This window comes from Mustela nivalis (assembly GCF_964662115.1).
Source record: "Mustela nivalis genome assembly, chromosome: 11".
Lineage (NCBI taxonomy): Eukaryota > Metazoa > Chordata > Mammalia > Carnivora > Mustelidae > Mustela > Mustela nivalis.
Window position 1 is genome coordinate 49747726 of NC_139030.1, and position 26201 is coordinate 49773926.

At 39.9% G+C, this 26201-nt stretch overlaps 1 protein-coding gene and 1 long non-coding RNA gene across 4 annotated transcripts in view; both read left to right on the forward strand.

Annotated features, from left to right (window-relative positions):
• The first annotated feature begins 544 nt into the window (after positions 1-544).
• LOC309843751 lies at positions 545-3254 on the forward strand. The gene is made up of 3 exons (XR_014300325.1): positions 545-729; positions 888-952; positions 2775-3254. It is a non-coding gene; the product is annotated as an uncharacterized lncRNA (long non-coding RNA).
• Positions 3255-7296: 4042 nt separating this feature from the next.
• ABCB11 (ATP binding cassette subfamily B member 11) overlaps positions 7297-26201 on the forward strand; it is a 97394-nt gene continuing 78489 nt past the window's right edge. For 2 of the 3 annotated variants that reach the window (XM_082689246.1, XM_082689245.1), the window contains exons 1-2: positions 7298-7792; positions 26032-26053. Coding sequence is in view for 1 of the 3 variants with exons in the window: in XM_082689244.1 (XP_082545370.1) it covers positions 16850-16925; positions 26032-26053 (98 nt within the window). In the remaining 2 variants the exon portion in view is untranslated. Of the gene's footprint in view, positions 7793-16828; positions 16926-26031; positions 26054-26201 lie in introns of all 3 variants that reach the window. The other variant, XM_082689244.1, reaches the window with a different exon arrangement.

A 26201-nucleotide genomic window follows, 5' to 3' on the forward strand; every position in this document is an offset into this window, starting at 1 on the left:
GCAACCTCCACATTTCCAGGAAAGGCAGACGCAGGTGTAATTGGGCTTCATGTCCTTAATCTTATCCTACTTTAGTTTGAGATTTGATGCTTATGACCAGGGTCCCTTAATTCATCACTTTTAATCATTATTATTTAAAATTTGACATTTTCAAATGTGTGCCTAGACAAGTATCAGTGAGAAGTAATGAATCAATGAATCAGGTCTCGAAAGCTCCCTGCTTTAAAGCAGCATTTCACAAACTAAGTTTCCAGGTGTAGTCAGGAGTCACCTGGAGTTAGTAAGAGTAGAACTGGGGAGCTCTGAACGGCCACTGGCAAGAGAGCAATAAAAATAAAGTATCTTCAATTTTTCTCCTCAAAGCTGACAATATTAGTTTACCCACATCTAACTGGATTGAAAAATGTACTGAAAAAAGAAGTGGATTTTGGTTTTATGAGGCTATTAGATTGCTGTCCAAAGATATGATTGGCTGATTTGGTAAAACTGGTTCCTTGTTGCCAAGGCATGTTGCATTTAAGAATGAATTGCCTTGCATTAAGCTAGGGAGTAGTAGATACACCCTCCCACACACGCATTATTTGTAACCACTTGGCATAGATCATTATGACCTATGTTTGACTATAGTTTCCAAGACTGATACATGACTTTAAGAAGGGAGGTGTTCCGGGTGAAGCTGAGACATGAAACCCAATCTGCCCAGAGTCTCAGCAGGCTTGTCCCTTTCCAGTAAGAAATGAATTCATTTTACAGTTTAAATGACTACTTGATGACATAGGCACAATCACTGGGTAACAAAAGTTCCATAGCAGGATTGTCTCTAATTTTCTTCCTCTTTAGTTTTTTTTTTTTTTTTTTTTTTTCACCTATTCTTCTCCCTTCTCCAGGTACGAATGTTCCCTCGTAATTTTTATGAGTCTTCAGGGGAAGATGAGAATTAGCCCACTTGAAGGTATGGAAAGATCTGCTCATGAATAAAGTTTACTTTTTTTTTTTTTTTTTATCAGTTTTCATCATTAGGGAGAGAATCAAATATAGAAATTCTGGCCAAGTACTGAGAGCTAAAGAAGATAAATAGCTGTGTATTTCAATGTAATTCATCAGATAATTGTAAGCTACAACTTGCTGAGAGTGTGATGAGAAAGTCTCATTTGGTGGTGTTAGTTCTATAGGGGCAGCATAAAACATCTAAAAATATACTGAGGTGGCCCAATTCACTATTTTTTTTTTTAAGATTTATTTATTTATTTGACAGAGAGAGATCACAAGCAGGCAGAGGCAGGCAGAGAGAGAGAGAGAAGGAAGCAGGCTCCCGGCTGAGCAGAGAGCCCGATGCGGGGCTCGATCCCAGGACCCTGGGATCATGACCTGAGCCAAAGGCAGCAGATTAACCCACTGAGCCACCCAGGCGCCCCCCAATTCACTACGTTTAACTTTTATCTCCATAACCATATTGAAGGAAGCATGATGTGAAGACCATCATGAAGTGTTTTATGTGCCAAATACTGTACTCTAAACGGCCAAACAAGTGGGTGTCTGGAGGAGTCCCAGGAGCCAGAGCCAGCCACGACACGGGGTTGGGACAGACTGTACGAGGAGCCAAAAGGGACCCAAAGGCTGTTCAGATTAGAGTCAGCCTTGGGGAGAAGTGGGCCCAGGGCACAGATCTGGAGTAGGATGGGGCTGCTTCTAGATTTAAGACCACTGGGTCATACACATGAGTACGAGCCTCACATACCCCCACATGGGACTTGTCTGTGTTGGGATAAACCAGGACTGCAGTGCACACAGAGGCTTCAAATCCACGGAAATTTTGCCTGTGATATCCAAATGAGGGGGTCCATGTTTTTGGCAGACGCTAGAGCCTTCAGGAAGAAAAGCATCAACTGAACCGCAGCTAATATTTGGAGAGCATTCAAAACCTCCAGATATACTTTAAAAAAGTATTAGTAGCATAAATGTTATTAAGCATCCTTATAGGCATTACTTTTGTCATATACTTTATTCTTTTCATTTAATAAATCATACATTAAAAATAGTTTGCTTTCATTGTATACAGTGTAGAAGCTGCAAGAAAGCATGAAGAACATAAAACTCATCCACACATTGTTATAACTTAGAGATAATCACATTTATATTTTTCTTCTAGCCCTTTTTACATGTCTACAAAACAAAAGTAGGAATATACAGATTTTGGTAGGCAAAAACTGTACAAAATTCACCTAACTACCTGCCTAGAGAAGAATTACAGGGTAAGGAAAGGGGAAGAGAAAAATGCACAGGTCATTGGTTGACAGTGTTCCTACTATACACTAACACTGAATCACTTCTTGATGGGCACAACCAGAGGGCCCATCTCTTTTTGGATATCATTGACTTCTTTGGAAGGGTTCTGGGAAAATATGTGCTATTAATATCTTATTGTGAATATCAATTGTGGACACCTTTGACTAGAAGGAATGAGACTGAGAAAGTTCATTTAAAAAGTCTTAAGCTTGAATTTTTCAGGGCAGAGCCAGCCAGACTCACAGTGCTGTACAATTAAGGAGGGGACCTAATTATTAGCTTGAGGCATGTTGGGTCTGGAGTGAATATCCACGTGCCATCCAGATAGACTGACATCTCAGACTCAAAATTGAAACTTATCCATTTTAGGGCATAATCCTTGGTTGGGGGGTGTTTCAGATCAACTAGTGGTAGGCACTCCTTCTGGAGGATTCCTTTGAGGATTAGGTGAAAGGATGCCCCTGCATTCAAAATACTTTCTTTTCCAGGTGCAGCATGTTTGCCCAGGCTCTATGGCACAGGAGAGTTCAGGCCGACTTCCTCACCATGTAACGATGCTACTAGTACTTCCATTTTACTGATGAAGAAGCTGAGGCTGGTGGAGAATAAGCAACCTGTCCAATGTCACATGTTTGGGAAGTGAATTCAAATCACTGTGATTCCAAAGCCCATCTCTTGAGATTGGCTTGTTTTTGACCACACCTCCTGGGTGCATAGCTAAACCTCATGTCCTAGTCTCTTTAGCAGTTAGGTGGGGCCAAGAAACAAGAGTCCTGGCCAATGGCATATGCCTGCTGCTTCCGGGTTTGGCTTGTGGACACTGTCTGTAATCAGTACTTCATATTTTCTCTTCTGCTGTTGGATGACTAGATGCCAATGTCCAAGACCTAGAAAGTCACATGTTGAGGATAGCAGAGGCTCTGTCACCTCCAGTCCCTGAGTGACTTGTGAAATCAAGCACCTTCTCTGGCCAGCAACTTCTCTTTAATTAAAAACTGTTGAACTTTATGTGAGGTGGGAATAATTAGTAAGTATCATTACCTTAACTAAAATCACATCACAAGTAAGTGACAGAGGCAGGACATGAGCCCAGTTCTCATGACTCCATAAACCGATGCTCTTTTCACTGGACTGTCTATTCTGCCTCCCTTTGTAGTGAACTAAACTATGGAGACTGTATCCTTCCACATGGCTTGCTTTAGAAACAGAAAGCTACCCAAGGAAGCTCTAATGCCGACATTTTTCTCTCTACTCATCTTTATGTCACAAAACACAGCTAATTATATTGTGTCAAGCTGGATTTTCACAATTTATATTGATTCTTTGGGGTGGTGATAATGAAGCAAAAGAGCCCGTCATTGGTGTACATGGTAAGACTTCTTCCGGACTGAAGCTTCGGTTTTACACTATCTATAACTCATCTTACCGGCATTGAAAACCTTTCTTTGCCTATCTTCACCTACCCCAGCAAACCTAGATGCCACTGTTGGCCAACAAACAAACACAAAACCCCTCACTATTTTTGAGCCTCTTCTCTCATCTGGTTCTTCCTAATGTTGCCTGTGTGTGTTCTATGACCTTGTTCATGCTGTATTCCTGACTGGGTGTTCCTCACACTCCGAGACGAAACTCCAATTCCCTCTCCTCAGAGACTCTTTCCCTAATGATTCTTGTCCCCACTGATGTGTCATTTTTTAAAAAATATGTAAGAGATGCATTGAATGCTTTGACATTTGATTTTGTTCTGCCTTATTTTATTCTTAATTGCTTTTTTAAATTTTTATTTTATTTTTAAAAAATTTTAAAAGATTTTATTTATTTATTTGACAGACAGAGATCACAAGTAGGCAGAGAGGCAGGCGGGCAGCAGGGGCTGGGGAGCAGGCTCCCTTCTGAGCAGAGAGCCCAATGTGGGGCTGGATCCCAGGACCCTGAGATCATGACCTGAGCCGAAGGCAGAGGTTTAACCCACTGAGTCACCCAGGGGCCCCTCTTAATTGCTTTTTGTGTGGGGCTTTATCTTCCCTTTAAGATTTATACATTCTCGAGGACACTAACTCTTAAGTGTACAAGTGGGCAGGCAGCATAGGATCTGACATGACATCTTGCAAATAGAAGATGCTCAATGATTTATGTTTGAATGATTCACGTATTGAAAATAATACTGATTTATTTTGTTTCTTCCACAGTGCCCAGAATGATCCTCAATAGTTTTGTTTTTTTCCCCCTAGTACAATGTTGGGAACAGTTTATTGTTGGCTGAATTCTATCTTCCTCATTTGGGCCTTCCTTGAGGCATTTTTCAATATGAGTTTGAACCATGGTCCAAATTGGTCTAAAGTGTCCTCTTAAGATTTTATGATAGTGGTTCTCAAACTTCAGCATGCTGAGTACCACCCCAAGAGTTTTTATTCAGGACATCTAGGGTAGACCCCAGAATTTATATTTCTAACAGCTAATGCTGATGCTGCTGGTCTAGTAATCACATTTTGGGAACCACTGCTCTACTGTCATTACAATGATACCATTTACTACTGTTCTCTCTCTTACTCTCCTCCAGCTCTACAGACTTCCTTGTGATTCCTTAAACACAACAGGTGCTCCCCTGCCCAGAGCTTTCACACTTACTGTTCTTCCAAATCCTCATGTGCCTGCTCCCTCACCTCAGATCATTCCTCCTACGTCACCTTCTCCAACCACCTGACTTAAAATGGCGGCACTCCTGCTCGCCTCACAAACACACATTCACACATACACTTACTCCCTATCATATTCCTTTCCTCTAATGTTTCTCTCCGTAGCATCTCTCACCATCTGCACATATGTTGTGCTTGTTGTTTACTATCTGTCTGCCCTTACTCTCACCAGAATATAGGATTCCTGAGGGCAGGGATTCTCATCAGTATTGCTCATACTGTATCCCAGGTTAGAGCAGTATTTGGCACACAAGAAGCCCTCAAAAATGTTTCAGTTGATGTTTTAACTGGAGGACAGCAGGCACCACAGCTCTACCTGCTTTTAGACTCTAGATCATAAAGAAAGCTCACCTATGGCTGAAACACAATAGGAATGGTTAACTTGGTATTCATCCTGTCCTGGCTGCTCAAGGGGCCAGAGTTGAAGTAGCAGAGGAAGATGTTATTAAACTTGCATGGGGCTCAGGACAGGTCATTGCTCTGCCCTCAGTTTTTGCATCTACAAGATGAGGTGGTATCTGCAATATCGTTTCTAGCTCTAGAACTCTCTCTCTCTCTCTCTTTTTAAAGATTTTATTTATTTATTTGACAGGCAGAGATTACAAGTAGACTGAGAGTCAGGCAGAGAGAGAGAGGAGGAAGCAGGCTTCCCGCTGAGCAGAGAGCCCGATGCGGGGCTCGATCCCAGGACCCTGGGATCATGACCTGAGCCAAAGGCAGAGGCTTTAACCCACTGAGTGACCCAGGCGCCCCCTCTCTTTCTTTTTTTAATCTTCCCATACATCTACATGTCACACAAGGGGAAAACTTAGGACGCTGGGACGAGTGAGCAACTCCTTTCCATCCTGTGACTGTTATCAACAATTTCACCAGAACGAAGGTCATAAAATTCTACAGAGGCTCTTCTCCCTATCAAGGCTATAATCCCACAGATGTGCTGTCATTTTGGTTTTGTGTAGAGCAAATTTCTTTTTCCTGGGTCCTAACCAGTGCCAAACCCAGTATTACTACATTTGTGTTGCCTCAGAAGTCAACCTGTCCCAGGGCTTCGCAAACCAGCTCGGAGAGGGGAACATTTATAAATCTTGCTTATGTTTGCTGACCTCAACATATGGAAAATTTAACATATACATATAATAACATACAAAATTTGGGGCTAAATTATAAATCATCATATATATGGATTCCAGTAGAGATAAACAGTAGTGGATGCTGAATTTTTTTTTAAAGATTTTATTTATTTATTTGACAGAGAGAGGCAGTGAGAGATAGAACATGCAGGGAAAGTAGGAGAGGGAGCCTGATATGGGGCTTGATACCAGGAGCCTGGGATCATGACCTGAGCTAAAGGCAGCTGCTCAACCACTGAGTCACCCAGGTGCCCCTGCTGAATTTTTTTTTTTAAGATTTTTAATTACTTTATTTGAAAGAAAGTGAGAGAATGAGAGAGAGCACAAGCAGGAAGGAGGGGCAGAGGAAGAGGTAGAAGCAGACTCCAAACTGAGCAGGGAGCCCGATGCCTGGTTGGATCCCAGGATCCTGGGACCATGACCTGAGCTGAAGGCAGGCACTTAACCAACTGAGCACCCTGTGGATGCTGAATTTTAAAAAAGGTCATGACTGGAAAACTTGAAGTTGAGAAAACTTGATCTTATTATTTGAGCTTCCTTTCTGTAAATGGAGAAGCACTGGCCCACCTGCATTTTAGAGTGTGGGTGAAAGGTTAGCAGAGAGTGGTTAGGAGCATAGGCTCTACCCCTTAGTTGTAAGACCTCTCCGTGCTTCTGTCCCCTCCAGGATACAATGGGGATGATGATGAGAGCATCTAACCCCTATGCATATTGAGAAATCCAAATAAGGGGGTACAAATGAAACTCTTCAACTGAGCCAACAAGGGCTTGACCACCATTGGCTATCATTATTCATTGCTGAAGGCCAGAGTGAGACACACTTAGCAAAGGATTAACTCAGGCAGAGAAAGAAAAAATAAAAGCATTTGAGAAAATGGGAAGAATTTGCAAGAAGGGATAGGAACAGATCCAAACCGCACAAAGGCATGGGAGAAGCTCTATGAATTTATTTGACTTGGATTTCTGTTCTTAAATGAACAGGTTAAACGAAAAGGTTTAAATACCTTTTAAAAAATCATTTCTCTCTCCTTACACAAGGCTTCCTCTGGTGGGTAGAGCCTGAGGTCGTTGACTGTGGAGGCCAGGGTGCAAGGGTCATGTGAGCGCACAGAGTTTTGAGCAAAAGGCTGGTTCAGGAGTTCTTCCAGGTTATCTATCTTCACATAGCTCTGGGGCTAGGGCAGGAATATCAGGGGCCTGCCACGTAAGGAATTTCCAAGAGTAATCTTTCAGATTGAGGGGAAAAGTTTCAAGGTTTTTTGGTATTGGCTTGTTAGGTTTTCAAGTAACTTCTTCGGACCAAGACCTATGAACGGAAGAGGAGGACCAAGCCACAATCACAGTGCTCTTGTGGGGCGGGGGTGGTGCCACAGTCTCCTTTCAAGGGAATCCTCACTTTCTGATGCCTGGTGGCACCCTCAGATGGCTTCTCAAGCATACTCTGGATCTGAGGTTATTGTTTCCAGTGTGCTCAACCTTTCCACAGATGTCACTGAACTGTGCTTCGCCTGGCCTTCAGGGCATTGACCCGTCAGCAAATAGATAATGTTTTCAAAAAAGCCTGAATTCTGTTCAGTGTTTTATAATGATGAAAACTGAAGTTGGAAAGAGTGGTAAAACTCTTTGACTCTCCACAGTAGAGTCTCTTGTTCTCTGGCTTTCTCAAGTTGACGCTCATAGGTAAGTGACTTCTACTGTCTAGAATATTTGAGGACTACGTTCTTCAAGTCCATGGCTTCTGGCTTCTACTCTGGGGGGTGTTGTGTTTCTGATTTACTAAAGGCTGTCCTCTTGTCATGCTATAAGCAATACTGTAATGCTTGGATAGGAACTTGCAGAATACATTGATAATTTCATAACAGGATGTACAACAGAGATGGCTCTTGGTCACTGTTTCATTTATAACTTTATGCATCAACTCTCTTGAGAATGTGAGTGTGGTGTACGGGGTGTGTGGTGCAAATGGGTGAATGGATTGAATAATCTGCCCAAAGTAAAAATGCTAGTGAACTTTTAAATCTTGGTTTTATGAAAGCACAATGCTGTTTGCACAGATCACCACAAATCGCATCCCAGAAAGCTGGTGCTGATTTATTAGAGAACTCTACCAGCTTTCTCTTTTCTCCAACACCATGCTCATTTCGTCATTCTCCCAGTTTTCAGTAATTAAGATACTAAAAAATATGAGCTTCGGATGCATGGCTAGAGGGAGAAAGGTTGGTTTCTAGAATCTAATTTCCCTTTTTAGGTTTCCCTAGCTAGTAGAAATCGCATGTTGCTGATAATTTGAACACATTGGTCAAATATCGAATGATGCCTGGGAATAAAGTGTGGTATTTCCAAGTGTTTTGAGGGAAGGCTAGCTTACTAGACATATTAGAGACAAATTATAATGACTGCATCCCAAACTCTTAATATTGGGATCTAATGGCGGTTATCATTAAACTTGTAAAGCATTAACTTATTTACAGGGTCTTGTTTAATACAAGTTCTTTCTCTATGCAGCAACACCCCCCACCTCAGCCCCTCTTTCCTCTGCTCTGTAACCTTCTGTTATTTTCTCTGAGATTCCATTTCCCTGCCTGGGAGTTACTGTTTACATGCCCTGCCCCCTACTTGGTCGTAAGCCCCTTGAATAATTTATGTGTCCTCCCACTAACAGTAAAGGTGTCAAATATTTGCTGAAGGTTGCTGGAAATAGATTAAGAAGTAATGTAGGGAAAACAACAACAACAACAACAACAACAACAACCCTGCTCATTCCATAGTTTTAAAGGACACTGAAATTGCTAAAAAAAAAAAGAAAAAAACAAAAAATGCCCAAGTTCCATTGCAAGAATCAAGTGTTAGGGTTTGTGTGTTGCTTTGAGCAGATGGGAGAGCTATGCATGTAGAGACCAAGATAGGCTGGGGGTAATGTTGACCTTAAACTCTTGTTTGAGAGCAATTCTTTAGTCCTCCATTTCATTTCATTCCCTTGTCATCAGCTGCAGCCCTCAGGCTAAAGGGGCCTCATTTCTATCCTAGCCTATCTTCCACATTGTTGACTCACACCATCACGCCACAACCTGCTTATCTACAAGGCAGTATTTTTCTATTTTTCTTGCTTCTTAGTGTAAACTAATCTTTCTTTTCATGATCCTTGGGAAAAGCCAATCATTTGCTGCGTTTAATAATATCAAAAGTGCACTATCTACATTTCTGCATGTCAGCAGTTGAAAGGCATTTTCAGGGCTTAAAAAAAAAAATAAATCAGAATTTGTGGCTGAAAAGACAACTTTCAAATTCCAGAGGACCAGGAGCCATTCTGCATTTCTCCCTGAGCAGCTCAGGGAAGGGGAATGTGTGGTCCTGGAGGCCTGGAGAGCTTCTACGAAGGGAAAGGCCTCATAAGAGAAATGCCAAGGAGAATATTCACAGTGGGCTGTGCAGTGGAATGAAGAACATTGCACTCCGTGAGCCTGGCCTTGTACCCCTCCCTGTCCCTCCAGCTCCTCACTGACCGTTAGGGCATTTAGATCCTCCTTATTACCTTGGCCTGGAGGTAGGAAAACCCCAGGCTCTTCCTTCTAAATTCAGATGAAGCAAGGTCCAACATGTTTTAAAGGTAGTATTCGGGAGAAAATGAATTGGAAAGCAGAACAAATCTCCACAGAGACAATTGAAAACCTGATGAGTAGAGAAGGGACAAGAGCCAAAAGCGACAGGAGCCTCGGCACCAATGGCCTATCTGTCTGGGGATGAACTGTGTGGTCTGTGCCCTGTTGAACAAGGGTGCCCGTTGCCTGGCCTGGCAAAATGTTTGTCCTTCCCAACTGATTTCCTAGTCCCTCTGGGTGGGGGCTCTCAAATTCCATGCCTGAAGAGTGTTGCCATTTTTAAACAAGTATAAAATGGCCGTATCTTTATCTTGCCTAAAATTCTTTCTTAGTTCCCTTGCCATTGGGGTAAGGTCCCAAGTCCTCAGTTTTAAAGATGAGGCCCAGAAGAATCCAGCAGCCATGTCCTTCCGAGATGTCCATCCACTTTCCTTCACACTCACTGGACATTCTTCTGTCCTTGAGCCTATGTGCTCTCTCTTGGATCTGGGCCTTTTCATGTGCTCTTCCCTGCCAGGGATGCTTTTTTGTCTCCTGTTTCCTTGGCTAAGTCACTCTCATCTCCTATGTCCCACCCTGAAAATGCTCTGGCTCCAGGGTCTCTCTGTACTCTCTAGACCAGGACAGGACCTCTGCTGGAGGGTCTAGGAGATGCCCATGCTTCCTCTTCACTCACAGTCACATGCTTGTCATCTCTTATGTGGCACCTGCCTTCCCTGCCACAATGTAAGTTCCATGAGGATAGGGCAGGTAGGAGGGCTGGGGCTCTGTACGATTTTTAGGTTGGGTAAATCAGGCAATATTTCTACCCAGGCACCAGGCTCTCCTGAACTGACCTCGTAATACAGGAGTCAGCAAATATTTTCTGCAGAAGGCTAGAAAGTAAATGGTTTAAGAGTTGGTGGGTGGATGGGGGGTTGTAAGTATAGTCTGTCACAATTCCTTAACTCTTTGAGTGTAGCACAAGAACAGCCAAAGACAACATTAAAACTAATGGCCATAATTGTGTTCCAATAAAGCTTTATTTATAAAAAATGCAGTGGGCCGAATGCTTCTATTATAGTTATATCTTCACCCTGGAAGAATTCCAGCTTCTAGGAGAACTATTTTCACCCCTGACCTGTTGCTTTTCTCTCTTCTTTCTTTCTCTCCCCTCCCTTCCTCCCTTCTGCCCTCCCTCCCACTCTCCCCCCCTCCCTTCCCCTTCCCTCCTTCCTTCCTGCCTGCCTGCCTGCCTGCATGCCTTTCTGTCATTCTTTCCCTTTCTCTTTTTCAGTTCTCCTGCAGGATCAATAGTCAGACTGGAATCTTGACGTCACACTTAGCAACCTTGATGCAATGATCCGTGGTGGGCACTGACATTTTGTATTCTTTGGATTTTTGGGTTGTCCCTGACATAGCTTATAGAACTTTATCTCATCTAGTTTTGACAGCCTTAACCCCCTAGGGCAGTGCTTATTTATTTCCTTTCTGAGGTTTGTCAGTGTCCTAGGTTCTGTCAGGCAACCCATCCAGGTGTTACTTTCTGTCTTCTCTCTCTCCTCCCCAGCAGTGGTCATCCAGAATATTGTTGCTAGTGTTCTAAAGTAGAATTGTCTGTGATGTGTCTACCAGTAAAGGTCAGGAGACTCTCCTCTGTGTTGATAAGATTACACATCTTATCAAAGAAAAGAAAACTTCAACCCTGGATAGTTAAACAGAAGTACATATAGTCTGCACACAGACCACACGTCATTTAGCAGAGAGGGACAGTAGATCCAGCATGGACAATTAAAAATTCTTGGGGGTTCCACAATTAGGTGGCCAAAGTCTGCCAGCCAGTGCTTAGGAATCTTGATTTGTGACTTTTGACTCCCTAGATTTTCTAAATTTATTGGAAGACCATCTTCCTGGAAGATTTTAAAATTCTCAGTTTGTGTCCAAAGAGACTTTTAGGAGATTAAAATCATTTACTTTATGAAAAGGCAGAGTGAAAAGGAAATAGCATGGTACCTCATTTTCAATTCTGAGTTCTTTTGTGTGGTTAAAGTAAAATTGTGTTATTGTAAATTGTTAGGAAACCTTAATTAAAGCTTCCTGCAATGTGTGATATCCAAGAAACCTTCACACACTTTAGGAAGCTCAAGAGCAAAATTGTTAGCTTCGGTACTATAGATAACAGCTGAGAGAGTAGAATTAGATGACATTACATCTGCTAATATTGATGGGGAAAAAATGTGACAACACACCAGAGTACGCTTAAATCGTGGAATGTACCAGGTGAAGAGGAGACACACTCTTGTGACCCTGTGAAACAAACCTGTTGACCACCGAAAACTAGATTCCCACTATGTTCCCAGGGTTTCAGAAACTATCAGAGGTACTCTCTAGCATCTGCTATGTTTCCCAGAATCTCATCTAATAAAAAGGGAACTAAACTGGGGAAGAAAGCATGGTCTAGTGATATACCAGAATTTCATTCTATGCTTAAATGATATGAGGTAATCCATCTAACATCCAATTCTGGAAATATCGCCTTTCCTGGAAAATATCATAGGCAAGGCTTTTGCTTATTCATTCTAGTGATTTTGGTATCTCGTTGTCCTTTCCCAGACTCAACATTATAAAACTGCCACTGTCTTTGTGGATACATGCAAGTCATGAACTTTTCCAACACCATGGCCCTCAAAAGTCGTCACTGCCATTTCTGAGCTGGGCAGAGATAAGGGAACTAGCTTCAGTTTCTGACTGAGCAACCAACTGAAGGGGTGGGAACCAGTAGTTCTGATGTCCAAGGGCAGGAAAGGATGCATTACCTTCCTAAAGTAAAAAAGCAAATTCATCCTTTCCTGACTTCAAAAAAATTAATTTTTTACCCAGATGTGTTTGACATATGACATTGTGGAAGTTGAAGGTGTACAACTTGCTGCTCTGATACGCTCATATATGGCAGTATGGTCACCACCAGAGCTTTAGCTAACACCTCTATCATGTCACACAATTATCATTTCTTTTTTGTGGTAAGACCATTTAAGATACAACCTCTTAGCAATTTTGGAGTATGCAATATGGTACTGTTGACTATAATCACTCTGTTGTGCTTTAGATCTCCAGAACATACTCATCTTCTAGTTGCAAGTCTGTATCCTTTAATGTCTCCCCAGTCCCTCCACCCCTCAGCCTCTGGTAACCTCCATTCTACTATTTCTATGAGTTCAGCTTTTTAAGATTCCACATATAGGCAACATCATATCATGTTTGTCTTTCTCTGTCTGGCTTATCTTATTAAAAATAATGTCCTCAAGGTCCATCTATGTTGTCACAAGTGGCAGGATTTCCTTCTTTCTTATGGCTGAATAATATTCCATTGTGTGTACATACACATACACATATGTAGTTTTTTATTTATTCTATATATGTGTGTGTATATATATATATATGCCACATCTTTTTTTTTTTTTTTTTAAGATTTTAGTTATTTGAGAGAAAGAGTGAGAGAGAGAACATAAGAGCGGGGAGAGTCAGAGAGAGAAGGAGACTCCCCTTGAGCAGGGAGCCCGATGTGAGACTTCATCCTGGGACCCCAGGATCATGACCTGAGCTGAATAAAGGCAGTCACTCAGCCAACTGAGCCACCCAAACACACTATGCCACATCTTTTTTATCCATTCATCCATTGATGGGCACTTACGTTGTTTCTCTATCTTGGCTATGGTGAATAATGCTGCAATAAACACAGGAGTACAGGTATCTCTTCAAAATCCTATTTTAATTTCCTTTGGGTATATACTCAGAAGTGGGATTGCTGGATCATATGATAGCTGTATTTTTTTTTTTAAGATTTTATTTATTTCTTTGAGAGAGAAAGAGAAGGAAAGAAAGAGAGAATGCACAAGCAGGGGCAGAGCACAAAGAGAGGAAGAAGCCGACTGACTCCCCGCCAAGCAGGTAGCCTGATGTGGACTCAATCCCAGGATCCCAAGATCATGACCTGGGCCAGCGCTTAATTGACTGAGCCACCCCGGCACCCTTGTATTTTATTTCTTAAGGAACCTGCATAGTGGTTTCCATAGTGGCTAAACCAGTTTATATTCCCATCAACAGGGCACGAGGGTTCCCTTCTCTCCAAATGGTTATCGGTACTGGTTATTTTGTGTCTTTTTAGTGATAGCCCTTCTAACAGATGTGAGGTGATATGTCATTATGGTTTGGATATGCGTTTTCCTGATGATTAGTGATGTTGAGCATCTTTTCATGTACCTGTTGGCCATTTGGATGTCTTCTTTAGAAAAAATGTCTCTTTAGTTTCTCTGCCTCTTTGCCCCATTCAGGCCTTCAAAGGACTGAATCAATAATGCCCATCTGCACTGGTCAGGGCAGTCTACAGATTCAAATGCTAATCTTTTCTGTAAACACCATCACGGACATTCCCAGAAATAATGCTTTACCAGCTATCTGGGCATCCCTTAGTTCACTCAAAATGATACATGAAATTAACCATCCCATCAACCTCAGACAAACTCAGTCTGAAACCAGGATAAAAATGAAACAAAGACAAGTCCATAATTTTTCCCAAACACAGGCAAAAAGAAGGTCATTGTGCAACCTTCAAAAATATCAAACATCCCTTTCTCTTGCTATGAGTGACTATTTCTGCACCCAATCATGAAATTGCTCTGACTTTCCGACAGCATCCAATCTGGAGCAAACCCTGGCTTTCTTGGATCCTCTCACAAAACACACAACTGAAACCCAAGTTCTGTAATAGTTTCTTCCTAACACCTTCTAACTGAGACCCCCATAGTCCCCACTGGGTGTTCTCCTCTACTGCAATTAAGTAATAAATCCAGGTTGTTCCACTACAGTTGTGTTCCCAGTGGTCTTTGGCTGAAGGGCACTGTCAATGCCACAAGGGTGGAAATCCATGCTATGCATGAATTTTGGTGTTTGAGAATATTACTCTTAAATAGTAAAATAGATATCCCAACAATCATTGCATTTATAAAGAAGTGAAATGTAAGCAAACCCAATGTGAAAACAACTGTACAGAATTGTTGAGGGCACAGAGAGGGAAAATGAAGAGAGTATGTATGTTGGTTGATCATCACTCTCCTTTCTAATAGAGAGTGGCTTACTGCAAGTGACCCCCATGGGAGTGGTAGGGGGACTAGGCTTGAAGACCAAAAGGAATGTTAGCCGTCTTCTCCTTTTGTGTCAGCTGATGTGCAAACACAGTTTCATGTCATTTTCACACTAGTCCTCCAAGGAAGATTTTATCACCATCATTGACTAGAATGATGGAGAATTCAGGGCCTGGAGAGAGGTTAAAAAACATATACAACAACATGGAGTAAAGTCACAGGATCTGTGAAACTCTGAAGTTCATGGACAAGACACTACACAACTGGCCTCTAAGTGCTGCCAAATATTTGCACACCAGTGGAAAGAAACATTTTTTAAAAAGATTTTATTTATTTATTTGACACACAGAGAGATCACAAGTAGGCAGAGAGGCAGGCGGAGAGGAGGAAGCAGGCTCCCCGCTGAGCAGAGAGCCTGATGTAGGGCTCAATCCCAGGACCCTGGGACCAGGACCTGAGCTGAAGGCAGAGGTTTTAACCCACTGAGTCACCCAGGCATCCCAGAAAGAAACATTTTTAAATGAAGAACTAAGCCAGGAAAAAAACCATTGAATACTGAATTTTTTTTTTAAAGTCTTATCTAAAAATTAACAGATGTAATATTACAACTATTGTTAAAATTTTATTTTCTCATTATGAAAGTATTTCTTTCTTTTCCTTTTGAAAAACAAATTTTGGGCTAAAATTTCAAAAGTGATATAACCTATGAATGTTGCATTCTCTGAATGTAATACTGCTATAGTGAAAAAAATTTGTTGTTAAATAAGAATTTTGAATCTAGTTGATGTATTTTTTAAAAAATTTTACTGACCTCCTAAATTGCGTAATGAAATAATGCTTCTCACTCTAATTCTTCATAATGAGTTTATTTTGTAAAATTTATTTTTTATAAATCATGTTGATTGGCACTATTATGTTGATAATAACATTTGATAAAATGTAATGAGAAGGGTACTTTATCTCTGTGGTTTTCCCTCCTAAAATACACAGTCCCTGTCTAATCCTGAGAAAAATCTAGAGAAAAGTATCAGATAAGTTCCATTTTAGGGGACATTCTACAAAATAATTGCACTCCTCAAAACTGTCAAGGTCATCGAAAACAAGGAAAGTGTGAGAAATGGTGAGAGCCAAGAAGAACTTAAGGAGATAGAATGACTTTATATAATGTTTTCCCTCTACATCTTTGCAGTACTTTGTAATACTAGATATTGAACCTTTGCCAATATTTCAGTTAATGGTTTTAGTATTCATTGCTGATCGTTACCCAAAATCTATTCATTAGAGTGCCAGATAATGATTTCTCTAAATTTATTAGGTTTTAGAAATCAGTAATGGATGTTGCTTCTTATTGATACCTTTTCTGCATCTATCAAAATAACCAAAGTTTTTCATTGAATGATGATTGCATTCCTTTTGTTCATTTTATTTTGTTCATAAACTGCTGAATTATACTTAACGTATATAGCAATTTTGGATCTATTTTCAAAAAGTCATTATAATTCTATTTTTTCTTATAGCATTCTTGCTTGTTTTGATGTCAAGGTAATACTGGTTTTCTAAAGTCCCCTGGACTCACCATATTCTCGATATAGGCGTTGCATTTACAAAGGAGCATTGCAGGCTACCCACCAGTGATAGGTGTTGTCCTTCCAGACATTGACCCAATAATGTCACCAGTTGGTTGTGCAGCTCTAGTGGTTTTTATTTTTATTCATGGAAGGAGGGAAGGAAGGAGAAAAGATGGAAAGATGGACAATCAGAAAGGACAAATAAATAAAAAATAACTATCCACTCATCAACTAGAGAAAGCCATAATCAATGGTTTGACTTTATCTGTCCTAATAATTAGACTCTTTCATGGAGTTATTGACCAACTAAAAAAAATCTTTTTAGTGAAGATTGAAATTGTTAGTGATTGTAAGAAACTGTTCTTTCATTTGATTACTTTGTTTAAAGAAGAGAAAAGAAATAATTGCAATGCTTATTTTATTTTATAGGGCTATTGGCTGCAGATTGCAATGTCTGAGTCAGTAATTCTTCGCAGTGTGAAGAAATTTGGAGAGGACAATTATGGGTTTGAGTCAGACAGATTCTGTAAGTGGTCTTTTTCTTTTACTGTCTCTTCAACAAAAAGAGGTGAGAGCAAAAGTGGACAAGCTAGTGAACTTCCAAGGGTCAGAGGAAGACCAACAATAATATAAAGAACCATTACTGAATGTATTTCTTACTGACAAACGGGTGGTTCTATCCAGAATCCATGTAATGGAATGCTTGAAAATGCTGGGTAAAAACATATGAAGTGTGGGAGAATGTGCGGTGGTTGTGTACATTGAAGGACACAACCAGTGGAATTGGTACATTTTCCAAGACTGAAATCATGGCAGGTCCAGAAATTGATGCCCAATTCCATTTCACTGATATCAAAACATTTTTCAAAAGCACCAGTTGTGAAAGCAGCATAAATGGATTTTAAACTGTACCTCCTCTATACATTTTTCCCATGCCTAGGGAAGCTAATGTCAACTCATCATGTAATATTCAACCTGTACCACAAATTAAGAACTCGGGGGGAAAAAACTGCTCAAAGCGTAGGTGAATGAAAGTATCTCATCTACAAAATCCAGCACTGGTTATTATTATTGCCTTGATCCATCTATTGTTAAAATTGATTATAGTAGTAATTATTTAGTGAGAAACAACAAAGACTATACTGGCCAGAGTGAGATAATGGGAAAGAGGGCCCATGTAGGGCCCTCCACTAACATGTAGTGAGCACAAGTGATTCCAAGCAATTATCATTGTTATTTTTAAAGCTATTTATTTACTTATTTGAGGGAGAGAGAGAGAGTGTCCAAAGAGGGGGAGGGGTAGAGGGAGAGGCAGAGGGAAAGTGTAGGGGAAGCAGACTCCCCACTGAGTGTTGAGGGGAGCCTAACTGAGGGGGCTCCATCTCAGGACCCTGAGATCATGACCTGAACTGACCGGACCCTTGAACAACCCAGGTACCCCACATTTATTAGTTTTGCTTTTTTTTTTTTTTTTTTTAAGATTTTATTTATTTATTTGACAGACAGAGATCACAAGTACGCAGAAAGGCAAGCAGAGAGAGAGGAGGAAGCAGGCTTCCCGCTGAGCAGAGAGCCCGATGCGGGGCTCAATCCCAGGACCCTGGGATCATGACCTGAGCCAAAGGCAGAGGCTTTAACCCACTGAGCCACCCAGGTGCCCCATAGTTTTTAAACAAATTATATTATTTTACAACTTACAGAGGAAGAAAATGAGACTTGAATAATTTGTTTAAACTGTTGCAAAGATGTCATGACCAGTGATTATGGAGCCATCATCCGCATCCAGTTCTGATTTTTTAAATTTTTTATTAACATATAATGTATTATTAGCCCCAGGGTACAGGTCTGTGAATCGCCAGCTTTACACACTTCACAGCAGTCACCATAGTAAATACCCTCCCCAATGTCCATAACCCAACCACCCTCTCCCTACCCACCTCCCCTCAGCAACCCTCAGTTTGTTTTGTGAGATTAAGAGTCTCTTATGGTTCATCTCCCTCCAGATCCCGTCTTGTTTCATTTTTTCCTTCCCTACCCCCCAAACCTCCCCCCGTTGCCTATCAAATTCTTCATATCAGGGAGATTATATGATAATTGTCTTTCTCTGATTGACTTATTTCACTCAGCATAACACCTTCTAGTTCCATCCATGTTGTTGCAAAAGGCAAGATTTTATTTCTTGTGATGGCTGCATAGTATTCCATTGTGTATATATACCACATCTTCTTCATCCACCCATCAGTTGACAGACATCTAGGTTCTTTCCATAGTTTGGCTATTGTGGACATTGCTGTTATAAACATTTGGGTGCATATGCCCCTTCAGATCACTACATTTGTATCGTTAGGGTAAATACCCAGTAGTGTGATTGCTAGGTCATAGGGTAGCTTTATTTTCAACTTTTTGAGGAACCTCCATGTTTTTTTCCAGAGTGGTTGCACCAGCTTGCATTCCCACCAATAGTGTAGGAGGGTTCCCTTTTCTCCTCATCCCCATCAGCATCTGTCATTCCCTGACTTGGTAATTTTAGCCATTCTGACTGGTGTGAGGTGGTATCTCATTGTGGTTTTGACTTTATTTCCCTGATGCCAAGTGATGCAGAGCACTTCTTCATGTGTCTGTTGGCCACCTGGATGTCTTCTTTGCATAAATGTTTGTTCATGTCCTCTGCCCATTTCTTGCTTGGATTATTTGTCCTTTGGGTGTTGAGTTTGATAAGTTCTTTATAGACTTTGGATACTAGCCCTTTATCTGATATGTCGTTTGCAAATATCTTCTCCCATTCTGTCAGGTGTCTTTGGTTTTGTTGACTGTTTCCTTTGCTGTGAAAAAGCTTTTGATCTTGATGAAGTCCCAATAGTTTATTTTTGCCCTTGCTTCCCTTGCCTTTGGCGATGTTCCTAGGAAGAAGTTGCTGCGACTGAGGTAGAAGAGGTTGCTGCCTGTGTTCTCCTCAAGGATTTTGACAGATTCCTTTCTCACATTGAGGTCCTTCATCTATTTTGAGTCTGTTTTTGTGTGTGGTGTAAGGAAATGGTTCAGATTCATTTTATTTTTTTGCATGTGGCTGTCCAATTTTCCCAACACCATTTTTTGAAGAGATTCCTCACCCCACCCCCAAGCCCCATTGGACATTCTGTCCTGCTTTGTCGAAGATTAGTTGACCACAGAGTTGAGGGTCTATTTTTGGGCTCTCTATTCTGTTCCATTGATCCATGTGTCTGTTTTTGTGCTAGTATCATACTGTCTTGATGATGGCAGCTTTGTAATAGAGCTTGAAGTATGGAATTGTGATGCCACCAACTTTGGTTTTCTTTTTCAACATTCCTCTGGCTATTTGAGGTCTTTTCTGGTTCCATATAAATTTTAGGATTATTTGTTCCATTTCTTTGAAAAGAAGGGATGGTATTTTGATAAAGATTGCATTAAACGTGTAAATTGCTTTAGGTAGCATAGACATTTTCACAATATTTGTTCTTCCAATCCATGAGCATGAGATGTTTTTCCATTTTCTTTGTGTCTTCCTCAATTTCTTTCATGAGTACTTTATAGTTTTCTGAGTACAGATTCTTTTCCTCATTGGTTAGGTTTATTCCTAGGTATCTTATGGTTTGGGGTGCAATTGTATACGGGATTGACTCCTTAATTTCTCTTTCTTCTGTCTTGTTGTTGGTGCATAGAAATGCAACTGATTTCTGTGCATTGATTTTATATCCTAAAACTTTACTAAATTCCTGTATGAACTCAGATTTGGAGTGGAGTTGTTTGGGTTTTCCACATAAACTATCATATCATCTGTCAAGAATGATAGTTTGACTTCTTCTTTGCCAATTTGGATGCATGTAATTTCTTTTTGTTGACTGATTGCTAAGGCAAGGACTTCTAGTACTATGTTGAATAGCAGTGGTGATAATGGACATCCCTGCCATGTTCCTGACCTTAGCAGAAAAGCTCTCAGTTTTTCTCCATTAAGAATGATATTCGCTGTGGGTTTTTCATAGATGACTTTGATGATACTGAGGTATGTACCCTCTATGCCTACACTTTGCAGAGTTTTGAACAAGAAAGGATGCTGTACTTTGTCAAATGCTTTTTCAGCATCTATTGAGAGTATCATACGGTTCTTGTTTTTTCTTTTATTAATGTATTGTATCACATTGATTGATTTGTGGATGTTGAACCAAACCTGCAGCCCAGGAATAAATCCCACTTGGTTGTGGTGAATAATCCTTATAATGTATTATTGAATCCTATTGGCTAGTATTTTGGTGAGAATTTTTGCATCCATATTCATCAAGGATATTGGTATATAATTCTCTTTTTTGCTGGGGCCTTTGGTTTTGGGATCAAGGGAAGACTGGCTTCATAAAATTAGTTTGTAAATTTTCCTTCCATTTCTATTTTTTGGAACAGTTTCAGAAGAATAGGAATTAATTATTCTTTAAATGTTTCATAGAATTCCCCTAGGAAGCTGTCTGGCCCTGAGCTCTTGTTCATTGGGAGACTTTTGGTGCCTGCTTCAATCTCCTTACTGGTTATGGGTCTGTTCGGGTTTTCTACTTCATGCTGGTTCAGTTTTGGTGGTTTATACATCAATAAGAATGCATCAATTTCTTTCAGATTATCAAATTTGCTAGCATATAGTTGCTCATAATATATTCTTATAATTTCTTGTATTTCTTTGGTGTTGGTTGTGATCTCTCCTCTTTCATTCATGATTTCATTTATTTGGTTCCTTTCTCTTTTCTTTTTGATAAATCTGGCCAGGGGTTTATCAATCTTATTAATTCTTTCAAAGAACCATGTGCTAGCTTAGTTGATTTGTTCTACTGTTTTTTTGGTTTCTATTTCATTGATTTCTGCTCTGATCTTTATTATTTCTCTTCTCCTGCTGGGTTTAAGCTTTCTTTGTTGTTCTTTCTCTAGCTCCTATAGGTGTAGGGTTAGGTTGTGTATTTGAGACATTTCTTGTTTCTTGAGAAAGTCTTCTTTGCTATATATTTTCCTCTCAGGACTGCCTTTGCTGTGTCCCACAGACAATTTTGGACAATTGTGTTTTCATTATCATCTGTTTCCATGAATTTTTTTCAATTCTTCTTTAATTTTCTGGTTGACCCATTCTGCTCTTTAGCCTCCATGTATTTGGGTTCTTTCCAAATTTCCTCTTGTGATTGAGTTCTAGCTTCAGAGCATTGTCGGCTGAAAATATGCAGGGAATGATCCCAATCTTTTGGTACTAGTTGAAACCTGATTTGTGACCTGGGATGTGATCTATTCTGGAGAATGTTCCATGTGCACTAGAGAAGAATGTGTATTCTTTTGCTTTGGGGTGGAATATTCTGAATATATCTGTGATGTCCATCTGGTCCAGTGTGTCATTTAAGGCCTTTATTTCCTTGTTGATCTTTTGCTTGAATGATATGTCCATTTCAGTGAAGGAAGTGTTAAAGTCCCCACTATTATTGTATTATTGTCAATGTGTTTCTTTGATTTTGTTATTAATTGGTTTATATAGTTGGCTGCTCCCATGTTAGGGGCATAGATATTTAAAATTGTTAGATCTTCTTGTTGGACAGACCCTTTGAGTATGATATAGAGTCCTTCCTCATCTCTTATTATAGTCTTTGGCTTAAAATATAATTTATCTGATATAAGGATTACCACCCCAGCTTTTTTTGGATGTCCATTAGCATGGTAAATTGTTTTCCACCCCTTCACTTTAAATCTGGAGGTGTCTTTGGGTCTAAAATGAGTTTCTTATAGACAGCATATTGATTGGTTTTGTTTTTTTAATCCATTCTGATACCGTATGTCTTTTGATTGGGGCATTTAGCCCATTTACATTCAAGGTAACTATTGAGAGATATGAATTTAGTGCCATTGTATTGCTTGTAAGGTGACTGTTACTCTATGTTGTCTCTGTTCTTCTCTGGTCTACTATTTTTAGGCTCTCTCTTTGTTTAGCAGACTCCTTTCAATATTTCCTGTAGAGCTGGTTTGGTGTTTACAAATTCTTTTAGTTTTTGTTTGTCCTGAAGGCTTTTTATCTTTTCTTCTATTTTCAATGATAGCCTAGCTAGATATAGTACTCTTGGCTGCATGTTTTTCTCACTTAGTGCTCTGAATATATCATACCAGTTCTTTCTGGTCTGCCAGGTCTCTGTGGATGAGTCTGCTGCCAATCTAATATTTTTACCATTGTATGTTACCATTGAAAGCAGCAACCAGCTTGCGTTCAGAATTTTCTCTTTGTCACTAAGACTTGTAAGTTTTACTATTAGATGATGGGGTATGGACCTATTTTTTTTTTTTTTTTTTAATTTGAGGAGGATTCTCTGTGCATCCTGAATTTTGATGTTTATTCCCTTTGCCATATTAGGGAAATTCTCTACAATAATTCACTCCAATATACCTTCTGCCCCCCTCTCTCTTTCTTCTTCTTCCAGAATCCCAATTATTCTAATATTGTTTCATCTTATGGTATCACTTATCTCTCGAATTCTCCCCTCATGGTCCAGTAGTTGCTTGTCTCTCTTTTGTCCAGCTTCATTATTCTCTGTCATTTGGGGTTATATCTCTCTATTTCTCTCTTCTACCTCATTTACCCTAGCAGTAAGAGCCCCTATTTTTTTATTGCACCCCATTAATAGTTTTTTTTTTTTTTTTGATTTCAGCTTGGTTAGATTTTAGTTCTTTAATTTCTCCAGAAAGGGCTTTTATTTCTCCAGACAGGGTTTCTTTAATATCTTCCATACCTATTTAAAGCCCAGCTAGCACCCTGAGAATCATCATACTGAACTCAAGATCTGACATATTACCCATGTCTATATTGATTAGGTCCCTAGCCTTTGGTACTGCCTCTTGTTTGTTTGTTTTGTTTTTGGTGGGTTTATTTATTTATTTTTTTGTGAGTCTTTCTGCCTTGTCATTTTATCCAGATAAAAATATATGAATGAGAGAATAAAATACTAAAAGGGTGGTAAATACCCCCAGAAAAATGAGCATTAAACAAATCAGAAGAGACCCCAAATCATGGGGAGAAGAAAGGCTGTAAAAAGAAGTTTAAAAATTTTTGAAAAAAGATATTTATACATATATATTAGACTGGTGAATAGAATAGAGACACCCACTTGATTGTGGGTATATTTTGGCCTTTTAGAAGAAACTACCTCCCAAAATTTTAAAGAAAGAAAAAAATATATATATACATACATACATATACACATACACATAAATAAGGGTAAACATGATGAAGGGATGGAATGTGACTCTAAAGATGAAAATTTTTAAAAAATCTTAAGAAAGGAGTTGATAAGATAAGTTAGTTGGGAAAAGAAAGAAAAAGAAAGTGGAGAGAATTTGCTTAGGGTGGAGACTAGAACAAAGCCCTGTGCTAGATTTAGAGTATATTTTAATCTATTAGAATAAGTTATATCCAAATTTTTTCAGAAGAAAAAACTCTATATGTATATAAAAAAATAAAGTTAGTTACAATAAAGGATAAAATATGACTATAATAATAAAGTTCAAAAAGATCTTTTTTTAAAAAAAGGTATTATTAAGATAAACTAGTTAAAAAATGTTAAAAGAGGAAAGAATAAAAGTTAAAAAAAAATTAGAATAAGAAAAAAATAAAATTAAAACCATTTATTTAACTTTGCAAGACTAAAGAATCATAGGGCGTGGGGCACCTGGGTGGCTCAGTGGGTTAAGCCTCTACCTTCTGCTCAGGTCATGATCTCAGGGTCCTGGGATCAAGCCCTGCATCGGACTCTCTGCTCAGCAGGGAGCCTGCTTCCCCCCACTCTGTGCCTGCCTCTCTGCCTTCTTGTGATCTCTGTCAAATAAATAAACAAAATCTTAAAAAAAAAAAAAAAGAATCATAGGGCAGAAGCCATGAATTCCATGTTTTGCTTTCCCCTTCTCTGGAATTCCACTATTCTCCTTGATCAATGAGCTTGGTCTTGGCTGGATGTTCTTGCTGATCTTCTGGAGGAGGGACCTATTGTACTAATCCTCAAGTATCTTTGCCTGAGGAGAAATTGCATTACCCTTGCCATGGGCCGGGCTAAGTAATCTCCTCAGTTCACTCTCAGGAGCTTTTGTTCCCTGAATGTTTTCCTTTCTGTAGAGCTCTGGAAGATGGGAATGAAAATGGCGGCCTCCCAATCTCCGGCCAAGGTGGGAGGTCGAGAGCTCAGGGTCACACTCCTCAGTACACCCTGGGAGAAAAGCGCTCAATTACTCCTGTCTCCCTGGTCTCTAGTTGTGATCCGAGCTCACCCGGCATGTGACTGAGCATTTCTGTCTCTGGCACATAGCCCTATTTGGAGTCTCCAAACCCAACAGATTCCTGTCACTCTGCTCTTCCGGGGTGGGGGGTTTTCTTCCTGGATCTGTCACTTGTGGTATCCCTGCTCAAAGAGCAGTGGCTTCACTGTGTCATGGATCACAGTTTAAGGTAACTCCGAGCTGAGAGCTCACTCCTTGGCTCCGTCTCTATAGGTAGCTTCCTGCTCTAAAACCCATGAGCTCTGCCATTTCAGACACCCCAATCCTTCCATGACCTCACGGGACCTGAGACCACACTGTCCCCACAAGAGTTCCACCCCCGCTTAGCTTCTGGAGGGATGTCCCTCAGTGGAGCAGACTTTTAAAAGTTCTGATTTTGTGCTCCGACGCTTGCCGGGAGCCGGCCCCTCCCTCCATGGTCTATCTTTCCTTCACTTTGGATTTACTTCTCTGCAGGTCCTACCTTTCAGAAAGTGGTTGATTTTCTGTTTCTAGAATTGCTGTTCTTCTTCTCTTCAATCTCCTGTTGGATTTGTAGGTGTTTGGAATGGTTTGATAACTAACTAATTGAACTCCTATGACATGATGTCACCTCAGCCTGCTCCAGTTCTGATTTCTAAAGCCAAGATGTATAATCTCTATCTATACTACAATGCCTCTTTACTCTTACTTAAATTAAATTAATTAAAATGCCAGAGATTCAGAATTTGCTGTACCATGGTGGGGTTGACATTAGCACCCTGAAATTCCTTTCCCTGTTGCTTCCCTACACCCATGTCCCAGCAATCCCACTTTCACTTCCTATGCTCCATTTTCTCTCACCTAGGCTGGGGAAAATTCTATTCAGATTAATTTGGTGGTTTCTCCTGGCATATGAGTATCAACATCATCTTATTGTCTAATTAATTTGTAGTTTCAATTTTAAATAGATAAATTCTGAGATAGATAGATAAATTTGTTTCCAGGGAACAAAACAATAAATATTCATTTTACTTGGTAGTTCAAAGAACTAAATTTTCTTATGCTAATTTAAAATGTTGGTATCTAGTTGACGTTCAGGAAATACAAATACCTCTTATCCTGTAGAAATATCAAAAATATGTAGTCAAGCCAGCAGTCCTGAACCTGACAGGGTGTCTTCTTGTGTAATATGAGAGACAGACAGAGAGAGAGAATGAAAAAGAGAGAGAGAGAGAGAGAGAGAAAAGCAAATAGTCGTTTTGCTGTGTTCCATGAGTAAAGCTAACTTATGGGAATGTTTTCCCAGAGCAAACTTTTTAATGACTGTGTTCTTGTGTCATTATTATTAACTGCGTTGTGCATTGTTTTTATCCTGACAGATAACAATGATAAGAATTCAAGGTAAGTGACTATTTCAACAATACATAATCTTTTCTAGAATAACTCCTTAATATTCCTTTTAAAGGCACAAAGCAGAGATAATATTTTCATGCATCTTGTATTTTCCATAAAATGAGATAGGTATTCCTTTTCTCTTTAAAACATTGCT